This window comes from Panulirus ornatus, chromosome 6 (genome assembly GCF_036320965.1).
Source record: "Panulirus ornatus isolate Po-2019 chromosome 6, ASM3632096v1, whole genome shotgun sequence".
Classification (NCBI taxonomy): Eukaryota; Metazoa; Arthropoda; class Malacostraca; order Decapoda; family Palinuridae; genus Panulirus; species Panulirus ornatus.
Window position 1 is genome coordinate 49,890,753 of NC_092229.1, and position 12,716 is coordinate 49,903,468.

Genomic DNA, 12,716 nt, shown 5'->3' on the forward strand with positions numbered 1-12,716 from the left:
GTTCAAAGAAAAGCAGGAAAACTAGATTTTTTCCCCGCACCAAATAGAAACACGGGTATCGTACGCCTGGCAGTGCAAACGATGGTGAACTGGAAATATACATATCTTATCTATTCCTCGACTTTACCTTTCCCTTGTCCAGTCCATTTCCATGTTTCCTCCCTTGATAACTCAGTTAAAGAAATACATCAATGTGGTGAAAGACATATTGTTTGAAATATCCACCTGAAGAAGCTATGTCAAAACACGCCAAACAGCAGCATCCAACCGAAAAATTATATTCATGAATAATAATGTATAATGGATTTATTTTTTTAGTTTATATTGCCCATATTTGTCAATGCAGATTGAGCATTCATCTCCCATTAGCACAAATCGTCGCACATGGCGCAGCCTCCCTGACAATCAATATTACATAAAAAAGATACGAACGAAGATGTCTTGTGTATGTTAAAGATATCAGTAGAATTCCCAAAAAAATCACGGATTAGATATATTATTACGCCACTGTTAAGTAAATTTGAAAGTGAATGTTAATATTGATGTCATGCATACGACAAAATTATTAAGTAAAGGAGTAAAATGTGGCTTAGGGGGAAACTACGATGTGTGTGGGGAAGACATCTCCACCGACATTGACCGCGCCTTATCTCGGCTGGCAGGCAGGACTGAACTTGACCCGCCAATGGAAACACCATGAGAGAGCCAGTTTAAGATATCTTTTAGCAAATCTGTTGTCACTCAGTGATTGAGAAATGAGCCAGGAGATGACAAAGAAGATTCCTGAGGGAACGTGACGCACGGGTGGAGGACAAAGATACTATGGACCAAAGACGGCTGACGGTGTGTATGGCGGCTCCGCTAACAGGTAGTAGTACTTTATGTGTTGTGGGTTATGGGGAAGGCACGAACCCTAGGGTTCTGGAAATGTCGAGAAATGATATGAATACATACACGGAGTGCAGTAGATTGATAGATAAGGAAGAGAGAGACTGTTGCTGAAAGAAATATAACGAGCCACCCAGTAGACAATAGGAAACAACCATTACGTCTGTTACCAGGGGACCATGAAGACGTGACAACATATGATTCATGATAAAGGACGAAATAAGAAGTAAATAATCTGCTGTATCTATGGTCTTGAACCATAAGGAAGATGATAGATGTCTGTCTAGATTAGAAGTTCGGAAGTTGACCAACAAGTATGATTTTAAGTCATCCCAGTTAAGGGTGATCAAGAAATCGCCAAGATGGTGAGGAGCGAATGATTTTAAAAGAATATTATTACAGTAGTATGATAACCGTGTCGTGCATTTTATAAGCCCTTAGTTAATATAACTTGATACAAAAAAGAACTTGTTTCCCCCAATATGAACTGCCTCATATCGTATGGGTTGAATTTTTGTTCTATATATCTGAAAGTACATTATATACCCGTATTTCTGATGGCTTATTTTATATTCTGATCCTCAGCATGATTACCCCTTGTGGTAGTTGCAGCTAATCAACTGGATGATCTATCTATCTGGCCATTAATGTGGCCAACTGATGCAGAAAGCTTATGTACTACCCCTGGTCTTAGTACTGGTCGTTTGAACGAACCGTAAATTCTTTCCTCTTCCTAGGATCGTGAGATGTCTTAGAAGGTGCTTGCTTGGTATTTAATTTTGGTTTATCCTTGTGAATATCAAAGAAAGGTCATGGAGTCTGACGAACACAAAACAGCTTTTTTTTTCATTTTTTGCATCAGATGGACTTTAGTTTGGGCAAGTCGATACCCCCATAACACGTTCCAACGGTAATAAATAAAAATTTATCCAGAAGTATTTTCAACTATTGTTGTCCTTACATGACCTTTTGTTATTCGTGAAGAAATAGTATGCTAATGGCGGTTTTATGAAATGCAGAGTATAGCCGTTATGCAATTCATGTTGCACATAGCAGTAATAGTATTCTTGTAACTCTTTCTTATTCTTTGTTTAAGGTAATGCATTTAACTCAATTACCATAGCCTAAACCTCTTTTTTAGGAAAACTGCTAAGCACAGGTGTAGCTTACTTCTAAGAACCATTGAAAGGTTTCTTTAATGTTAGCAGGTTTTTGAAGTTTTGTAACTGCTACAAAAGACTGTAAACTTATTTAGTTTGGATGCTTCTCTTCATTAGTAGAAGCTACTGATAGATCTTGTTAAGTTTGAAAACTATTATTTACTGCTTTTAATTTCATGGATCATCTTTTTTTTTTCTTCCCATACATGATGTAGTTAACGTCCATTGTCGATGTAGCGTGTCGTTAATGTAATTAATTAAACGTGTGATGTATCTTTTGAAGATAGGAATCTCTTTGATTTTAATTGCTTGTGATTTTAACAGTGACCAAGACACATCAGTAACTGTGTAAGCCATCAATGCACAGAGAAACATGGCCAGCTTGGCGCATTGCATTATGATTTATGTTGCAACAGTGTTCTTACGTTGATAGAACGTTGCATAGTTTTGTTCATAAAACGTTGTTTCAACAAAGTTTATGACATGGCCAAACTGCAGCGCAGTAGCAACATTATGGAAACGCTGTGTTTGCTATGATAGCTATATACAGTCATAGATTATGATGCTGACGGTTGTAATGATAGTAGTTGGGAACTGTTGAATAATGCTCTGCTGAAAATATGATATAGGACAATTTAAGCGGCACCACAAAAATAATTTATGGATTTGAATGAAAACTATATCCATGGTCTCTATGATTTGTAAAAAAAAACTAATTCAAACCATCGGAGCATGATTTGTTATATGTATATATTTTTTCTCCTATGTAAAGTGCTATAAGGTGATGGTCAGGTAAAATGTGAGACGAGCATAAACCACCAGAACCTTTGAAAAACCTCGCCTGACCTTACGTACTGGGGCGAGATTTATCTTAATATCGTACTTGAAATATGGCCAAATATATCGTCCTCCTCCTCTGTCATGTTAGTTACCTATAGCTGAATGAAGTACACACACACACACACACACACACAACACTAAAGACAATGCAAATATCATCATAACATTTACTTTTTTTTTTTCAATTTACATGGGAAGTATCGTAAATTTAGGTTACTAAGGGAAGCTAGATGATGTATTCATGAGTTTTATTGATTTGTATAAAGTCTTAATGTCTACCCCACATTGTGCCAGATTATCATAGCCTATTCCCACTATCGTTATCAATTAACATAGCTTAAAATCGAGTGCTCCAAATCACGTACCCTAAGTCTTAATGACCTGCTAAGTATAAGAAGTTCATTAGATTCCATTTCCTACATACCTGTACGTTATTTCAGTGGTGTCCTTAAACTGGTACGTACAAGCGATACATGTGTATAATGTTAGGTAAAATCACACAGATGAATGCTGATTGTTAAGTGAGAAAAGAGATATTAGGTTGACTCTCCCTTTGTCCTGCCGCAGGCGCTGCTGTTGGCGGGAGAGGCTGCGGCTGGAGGATGGTGGGCAGTACGCTTGCGACCGCTGCAGCCCTGATCTTGGTGGTGGCCGGGGCCGACCCGCTCACCTGCTGGAGCTGCTCCTCCAAGAGCCACGGCTCCAGCTGCCGCAACCTCGACCCCGAGAACGTCACCTTCGCTGCCAACGCCACCAGGAACTGCAGCATCGGACAGACTTACTGCACGGTGAGTAGACTAGTCTTATTGCACGGTGAGTAGCCTAGTCTTATTGCACGGTGAGTAGCCTAGTCTTGTTGCACGGTGAGTAGCCTAGTCTTATTACAAGGTGAGTAGCTTAGTCTTATTACACGGTGAGTAGCCTAGTCTTATTGCACGGTGAGTAGACTAGTCTTATTGCACGGTGAGTAGCCTAGTCTTATTACAAGGTGAGTAGACTAGTCTTATTACACGGTGAGTAGCCTAGTCTTATTGCACGGTGAGTAGACTAGTCTTATTGCACGGTGAGTAGACTAGTATTATTGCACGGTGAGTAGACTAGTTTTGAGCTCTTATTTCCTATATTCTTCTTTGGCTGCTGCTAGGTTTTCTCGCTTGTATTGAATAAGGCAAAAGGAACTAGCGAAAGCTGGCTAGGTTTTTAATCTTTGTCTTCTGAACATTTCAAAAGGTACTTGAGTAGCGTAAAGATGTCTTCTGAACATTTCAAAAGGTACTTGAGTAGCGTAAAGAGAGAAAGAGAAGAGTAAAGGCTTTGTAATATTAATCTGCGTGCACCAGATAATTATTCTCTTGTAGCGCTTATTTCTAAATTTAACCCTACTGTAGCAGGCAGTTGAAATTACATTACAGTCGTTTGATAGTTGTCCTAATCATAGGTTGGTACATTGTCTTAGCAATATCTAGTATCTCTGACGTGACGCCCGTTCCATCTGGATACTCGCAACAAGTGGGTGGCCACGCCATGTCTCCACTTGTCCTTACATGCACCTCGCTCGCATACTCCGTTCCACGCATTCTTTCACCATTTCTCCCTCCCCCCAGTACTCTTCCACTCTGTTTCCCACTCACACCAACCCCTTCAATCGTACTATCATACGATCTTACAAAGTCCCCTTTTTGCTTTCTTTCCACATGCCCAGAACATTATATCACAGTATTACTTCATTTGTTGAACACCATTACGGAGGTAGCCACTGTATCATATTTACTAGATTAGATTCTATCATATTTACTCGATTGGATTCAATGAAAGATTGTTAACACTTCCGTTTGTCCCCAGGTCAAGAGAATCTGGCATGTGGTAGAGGAGGGAGGCGAAGAATTGGACCTTAGTTTCAACCGTTCCTGCACCTCCTACTGTGACCCTTACTGCAATGTTATCGGTGACAGGACCAAGGTATGATACTACAAATAAACAAAATTGCATCTCCATAAGGCTAAAAATAAAAAAAAAAAGTACCATGATTAGAATTCAAGAGTAAAGTGTTTGTGCTTCTCACTACCGAAGCATGGTTACGCCAAGTCAGTCACCTTTCTTTTTCTTACAGATTCACTCGTGCACGTCTTGTTGCACCGAGTCCCTTTGCAACACGGGCAATTCCGCTTCTTCCAGGCATTCTGGCAGCACGCTACTCCTCCTGGCTGCCTCACTTGCCGCCATAACAGCCACGCTGACCTCCAACCTCATGCCCACGGTGACCCCCGTCACTGTACCCACGTTAAGCTTTACCCCCACACTGGTCGACGGTGGCTTCGTCTCTCGACCAGGTGGCTTCGTCTCTCGACCAGTCGCCCAAGGGCGCCTCGGTTACCAAGTGGTTGGATCTATCCCCTCCATATTGACAGCCTGTTCGAGGCGTAGTAATTAAAAAACTATATTTTTACATCAAAAATTCATATATACTCTTTTTTTTTTTTTTTACAATTATTGAACAACCCTTTATTGAAAGCTTTCGTATTTATCTTTTTTTTCAGTCGAAAATGCGCTTTACAAATTCCATAATCAATTTCATCCATTGAATTCGATCACTGACGATCCAGTTTATCTATTACTAAATAAGAAAGAATATTGTTCAGGTCTTAAAGATATAGAATTAGAAAATATTCTGAATATTCCCATACTGTTAATGATACATGCCATAATGGTGAGAACAAGCAGAGTCAAGGATGTTCATTCTTGCTTTACCTTGTTCCATTCATTGTTCCACGTAAGTATGATATTGTAATTTATTCCTAAATGGTGCCAAATTACTGCAGTAGTCTCCGTGTCTTCGATTTATAAGAATTATATTTCATCCGTACATCTTTCGGGTGTAGTCATTTCGTAAGTTATTTCGTCATTTCGTAATCTGCTGTGAAGTCTAAATAAAACTCGTACATTCTCATCGAATGGGACTGACAATTATGCAACGCTTCGTATACCTTTGTTGTGGATTGGACCGTAAACTGGGAGTTCCCCATTTGAGTGAAGTATTACTATTTTATTTGAGTAAAGGTTTTAAGTACAGGTCAAAGTATGTCGGCTAAGGCTCGCATTTTGTGATTTGTCGTGGAAGCTCATGGTATTGGAAGCATGGAATTATGTGGTTCAGCAGTTTGCATTGACGGGCCAGCCAAAGTCGAGACCACAGTAGGTTCGAATCCTTTCCCCGGCCGCCAGTTCACAGTCAGCCTAGCTGTTCATCCTTTCTTATGGGCTGGTAAATGAATTACGTGCCATACCTTTTCATCTCGCATATAAAAAGAAAAAGTAATACTCCATTTTGGCAGCACAAGGTTGAGGTCTCAGAATACTTTGTGAGGTGTAACATGTATTTATTTGTTTTAACAAATTCCCCCCAAAAAAAATTATTAAGTAATCTTAAGATTTCAGTGACCTATGAAACAAACATATCATTTTCAACGATCTAAATTATATGAATTATTAAACCCCTTAGCATCCAAGTATTTTTTTTTCCTTAAACATATCGATTTAATGTACCTATACAAATGTTTTTCGCCTAGAATGAAAGATTAACCATTAAAGTATTATAGATTCATATCATCGTAAGTACCACTCTGTGTGCTTTAACAGTTATCATTTGCTGTGATATTCGCACATTAATATGTAGATATTCCATTATAAACTATTACTTTTGATATTTGCATATTCTGTTGTAAACCATATTACAAATATTCTTTATGTGTTGTGTATATATATATATATATATATATATATATATATATATATGTGTGTGTGTGTGTTTTAATCACCGTCTCCCGCGTTAGCGAGGTAGCGCAAGGAAACAGACAAAAGAATGGCCCAACCCACCCACTTGCACATGTATATACACAAGCGCCCACACACGCACATATACGTACCTATACATTTCAACGTATACACACACACACACATATATATATATATATATACGATTGTAGCAGCGTAGACAAATTGGGCACTTCTCTGTTGTATCTGTTTTTTGACGAGGCTTATCGGTTGTCAAGGTCTTTGAGGCTATTAAACCTCTTGTTATAAACACCTGTTGAAAGGTTTTAAACAACTTCATGTATTTAAGACAGTTCAAAGACTTCATACAAAGTGTATATAATCCTACCTGGTAGCAGATTAAGGATTACCTTCCTTAAGTTACAAAAAAAAGTATTACGTATTAACGAATGAAAGTCAGAAAGATTACCGACATATTTGATTGACATTAATGTATAACATATCCATTTTTATGAGTTGTTGGGAGCCAAACATTAAAAAAAAAATGAATGCATTTTACTTCCATTAGTTTTAGAGCCGTTTCCCCTTTGCCCACGCATATTCCCATACGCTGAATTTAAAGGTCAGCTTGAGATTTTTACCGATCTTGCAAGACAAGTCATTTTACTTATAATTCATACGTGATGATAATATTATCTGAAAATAGAGGGAATTGTATGTCGCCATGAAAAACAATATGCTTACCGTAGCCCCTGAACCCCATTAAACTGTACCGAGCGTCTCTTGTTAAACTTATTTGGCAGAGCGACTTGTTTAATTGATCACCCTTGTTTCTACTGAGTCCCTTAGGTTGAGGATTCTTTAGACATAGCAACATGACATTAGGGAAGATAGAATTGAATACTTATAGGCTCCTGTGCACACCATTCCCTGAGGCAAGGTTAAGTTTTGAATCTAGGAATTCAAGGTTCCATTTGGGGTTAGGATGTTAGCTTGGTAAACCAGCTTTTGTTATGTTTGTGGTTAAGGCTACGAAATGGTCGTTTGGATTTCGGCTGCCTCACGCCAGATGTCACCATTTTGTGCCTAGGACGAAGTCCTTCCTTGCTACAAGTGTTTACCCTTTACATGTGATTCCTCTACGTATGTTTCCACTTTACCCCTTTGAACACAATGGTGCAACCCTTGAGCACAATGGTACGACCCTTGAGCACGACTATACAACCTGTGAACATGAACTTAGGAACCTTAAGTAAGGCTGTATAGCCTTACGTTACGATGTAATGTTAGCCTTTGACCTGACGCTTAATGAGCACATCAAAGGCCAGGATATCATACGTAAAAGTCGTGCTTAAGTATTGTACAGTCGTACTCAAGAGGTTAATTTCCTGGATTAGTCTTTGCGGTGCTTTTTCATACACACATTTTCCGTGTGTTTGTCTTTAAGCACAGGGGAAGTAAATATGATAATGGGAAAAAGGATAGAATTCGAGACTCAGTGTCTGGTCAGATAGTACTTTACGAAAGGGTTCTTGCATATCGTTGTTAGCTGATAACAATGTACTATGCTCTCCTATTTATACTTTACGTACATACATAAACATTATGGAGCTAAACATCAAGCTGCTATAGTGTTTTGTACCAGTTCTGCTATATCTCTGAGTTCCACTCTGGTTCATTTCTGCCTCCCCTGGTCTACCTCTTTTTTTCCCCTCAACTTCGGTAATCATTCTACCTCTCTACCTCTAGTCGTTCCTCTGTTTTTGTCATCTCTTAACTTCGTCTTCCCTCTACCTCTTGTGGTCCATCTACCTCAAGTATTCCCATTATCTCTACTTATCCCTTTAACTCTTGTAGTTCTTCTACTTTTTACGATCAAGAATACGTATTTAGGAAATAATGTAGCTGCGGGAGAAACCAGTCTTTTTTTGCTACGAGATAAAGAAGGATTTGAATATACTTTTGTTACCCCCTTTAAACTGTAACGGCCAAGGATAATCGTTTTCTATAATTTGGTCAAAACATTTAACTTTAGCTGGCAGAGTTACTGCATATAGTAAATACAACCGGGCACTGAGCACTCAGTATTTATGAACATTGAGCCAATGATCTTATAACTGAAAAATCCATTATATGATGCAGAGAGTCAAGACTAATCACCCTTACGTAATTAATCACAGACTCGCTGGGTTGACCCTGTCAGCTGTCACCCCGAGTTGAATTCGCGCCACAGTATTGGAACCTTGGGTTTGAACCGAGCCAGACGCGCGAAATATTATTTGACGACTGATTCGCTCTTATATGTGGTGCATGTCTCCCTGGCAAAGGATAATAGATTGCCGACAGACTACAGGCCGTCTGGAGACCCCTTTTGAGGAGGTAAGTCCGCCGTCTTTCACTGTAAATAAAGGTTAATGTCCCGAGAGGTTGGGAGGGACGACCTGTCAGACTTCAGGGGGGTTGAGACGTTTTGGTACTCGGAACCGCATTTATAATCGATATATTTTATCTTACTCAGTATCTTTAACGCCTTGGGTCTCTAATTACCCTACTGATGCAAGCTCTCGGTAATACATGGCTTGATATACCCAAGTCATGTAATTGCTGAACTAAGGATCGGTAAAGTTCGGGCAGGCGTTGTACGGAGTTTTGAATTTCCTTTTGGACTTATTAGTTTTGCATGATTTCCTGAGGGCATGATTGTGGCTGGGGCTGGTCCTAAACAATGGTAAAGATGTAATAGACCAACGGGGCAATGATTCACATCGTCGAAAATGACGTCGAATTCTTCTATTTCACGTGGGACTCGGTCGAATGAATTCAGATATACACATTTAAATTTAAAGAGTTAATTCCCATCTCTTTACCTTTCTTGGTTACGCTAGAAGAAGTTAGAAGGAAATCGTCATTTGAATGAACTTAACCCCGGTTAAAAGAGATGTTCAAATCCGAGACGAGAAATGTTCCCTCAGTCTAAAGGAAATAAATTGATCATGATTATATCATTGTCAGTTAACATACAAGCAAAGATACACATTGATTTAAATTGATTTGTAAGAATCTAGTTTATATCTGCCTTGGTGTTAGCTTTTGGGATTTTGTTGTGCATTTTGACTCCTGGTTTTAATGTAGTCAGGAAAATACAGAATAGTTCTAAGCAGGTTTTGAGGATTGTTTTATTGTATAGTATTTAGATAAGTCAGTGATAGTAAGGAGTTTGTGTATCAGGGAAAAGTATTTCGACTAGGATATTAAACATTAAGATAAATCATGTATGATAAGTAGGTTTTTAAAGGTTCTGTTAATTTTTCAAATGATACATTAATTAACTTATTGCATTTTGCCAGATGTACATAACCCTCACTGCTAACACCTTGTCTGATGATTAATGAAATATAACTTTCTAAGTCATACCAGGCATTTTGTATTGTATTTTTCAAGCACTAAAATAACATTTCAGAACAAAATGAGCAAAATAAGACAATAGTCAAAGCTGCTGGTAATGCAGAGCTAAACTGTTAGATTTCTCATATAACAGTAACCAGTACGCATGTTGCTCTCTGTAAGTGCTTCACAAACATCAAAGAACCCCTTATTTTCTCTAATCTTCATGGCCCTCCCCACTATTGACTTATAAGGTAATATTGTATAAATGGTATTGGCCATCGTTTTGATTCACTAGTCATGGTATATTCTCAAGACAGTATAATATCATTTTGAGACAATTTCAAAGATATTCCAAAATTATTTTCAAGAAGGGACAGAGCTGGTGTTCTACTCTCTAAGCTTTGATTCTCGCACAGTGAAGTTCCAAATTTTTTGTAACAAGTTTATGGGATACCACTTCAATATTATTTTTGTGAAAATTTTGCTCAGATGCTGTTAGTTTGCCTCTTTCATCTGTAGGACATTGATGCTGATGAAAATATATATAGGAGAGCTTCAAATCAAAAGTCTGTGTCTTGCATAAAGCTCATACCTGGTTTGTCTTATACAGTTCATTGACATCCAAAATTAGCATATTCATCGTATCAAAGAAATAAGCATTCCCAGCATGTTGAAGAAATTAGCATACCAACTTGTCAGGGAAATCAGCATACCATATCAGAGAACATATTGCATTATACATGACTTCTGTTGGGAAATGGATGAATGTTTTCAACTTTACTCATCATATATCAGTACAAGGGCAGCATCTGAAGTTTTTTAAATTGATAGTACCTTTTAACCCATTCACTGTGGCTGATTTAAAACCTAGGGTTATCCCCAGTTCAGCACTGTTTTGAAAGAATTTATATTTGTGTTACCTGTAACCATTTCACAATAAATTTAACAGCATTGTAAAACCGAACTTAGAAGCATGATGAGCCATCACACTGAAGGTCTTTGTAGTAGTGCAATTAATTTCAATAGTTTTTGCTAAAACACCAGGAACACACTACCATTTTCACTAGTTCCCACTGAAACACTCAGCTGATGGGAGAAATATATCTTAATGTATGTTTGGAAAATGATATAAAGCATGTTCCCAACTTACTCTGAAATGGTTCCTTTTTGGTATAAAAGACATGGAAAGCTCTAAAGCATTAAAATACTTTTAGAATCAGAAGATGCCAGAACTTCAATAAGAGAAAAAAATTATGTGAACATTAAGGGCATATTTTTACATATTTTTACTTCATGCAGTACATTGATCTCAGTCATTAGAAACAATGTGGCTTGTAGGGTGAAGAAATCTGGAAAAGGCACGGACAAGTATCTACAAAGTAGACATGCTTTCAGGATGTAGTTGTTACATATGCCTAAGGGTTGTGGCTTCCAACAGCCAGACTAAGCTGAGGTGCTCAGAAGAATTTATGGCATCTGAACAGGACTTAAAAGTTTCTTTGAGTCAGACTTGGCAGATTGCATAATGTAGGGTGTCCATGATAGAGATGTTATATTGATACTAGATATGTATGATGTGATGAGCGGTTGAGCTATAGAGCCATCAGAGGGAGGCAATGGGAAATTTCAGAGGGGTTTTAGAATAGAGAATGGAATGGGTTTCATGCATTAGATTTAGCTAGGTTGCAGAAGCAAAATTTGTATTACCATACCTAGAGTACTTAGGAATAGAGAGAGCATCATGTTAAAGCATATTTGTTGTATCCCCATTATTGTTCTGTGAGGCCAAGCAAATTTTGAAACTTTAGTATTGTCACTGCAAAATAAGTTTGTCAGTGTATGAGACAAGTGGTAACAAATAAGTCACAAAAGCCCATATATTTTGATTGTGTTATGCTTTAACACTGAATATTAAAGAAAAAATTTTACATTCCTGAATGATATGGCACAACAAACATTATGGTGTGTGAATTATTTATTTTATTCATTTTACTTTGTCGCTGTCTCCCGAGTTAGCAAGGTAGCGCAAGGAAACAGACGAAAGAATGGCCCAACCCACCCACATACACATGTATATACTTACACGTCCACACACGCAAATATACATACCTATACATCTCAACATATACATTTATATACACACACAGACATATACATATATACACATGTACATAATTCATACTGTCTGCCTTTATTCATTCCCATCGCCACCCCGCCACACATGAAATAACAACCCCCTCATGTGCGCAAGGTAGCACTAGGAAAAGACTTGGGTGTGTGTATATATATATATATATATATATATATATATATATATATATATATATATATATATATATAGCACTAGGAAAAGACAACGAAGGCCACATTCGTTCACACTCAGTCTTTAGCTGTCATGTATAATGCACTGAAACCACAGCTCCCTCTCACATCCACGGCCCACAAAACTTTCCATGGTTTACCCCAGACACTTCACATGCCTTGGTTCAATCCACTGACAGCATGTTGACCCCGATATACCACAGCATCCCAATTCACTCTATTCCTTGCACGCCTTTCACCCTCCTGCATGTTCAGGCCCTGATCACTCAAAATCTTTTTCACTCCATCCTTCCACCTCTAATTTGGTCTTCCACTTCTCCTCGTTCCCTCCACCTCTGACACATATAA

The 12,716-nt window shown here is 38.2% G+C and overlaps 2 protein-coding genes across 6 annotated transcripts in view; both read left to right on the top strand.

Moving 5' to 3' along the window:
• Nucleotides 1-640: 640 nt before the first annotated feature.
• LOC139749221 (uncharacterized) lies at nucleotides 641-7,835 on the top strand. 2 transcript variants are annotated; one of them, XM_071662918.1, is made up of 4 exons: nucleotides 641-868; nucleotides 3,456-3,676; nucleotides 4,731-4,847; nucleotides 4,999-7,835. In XM_071662918.1, exons 1-4 carry the CDS (start codon nucleotides 823-825, stop codon nucleotides 5,317-5,319), a joined length of 705 nt encoding a protein of 234 aa, XP_071519019.1. In that variant the 5' UTR covers nucleotides 641-822; the 3' UTR covers nucleotides 5,320-7,835. The 2 variants fall into 2 exon arrangements, with proteins under 2 accessions (XP_071519019.1, XP_071519020.1); XM_071662919.1 differs by having other exon boundaries at nucleotides 641-843.
• Nucleotides 7,836-8,430: 595 nt separating this feature from the next.
• The window catches only part of LOC139749219 (condensin-2 complex subunit G2-like), a 52,844-nt gene continuing 48,558 nt past the window's right edge, over nucleotides 8,431-12,716 (top strand). For 2 of the 4 annotated variants that reach the window (XM_071662914.1, XM_071662915.1), the window contains exon 1: nucleotides 8,431-9,038. The gene's annotated coding sequence lies outside the window, so the exon portion shown is untranslated. The remainder of the gene's footprint in view (nucleotides 9,039-12,716) is intronic. The other 2 variants (XM_071662916.1, XM_071662917.1) reach the window with 1 other exon arrangement.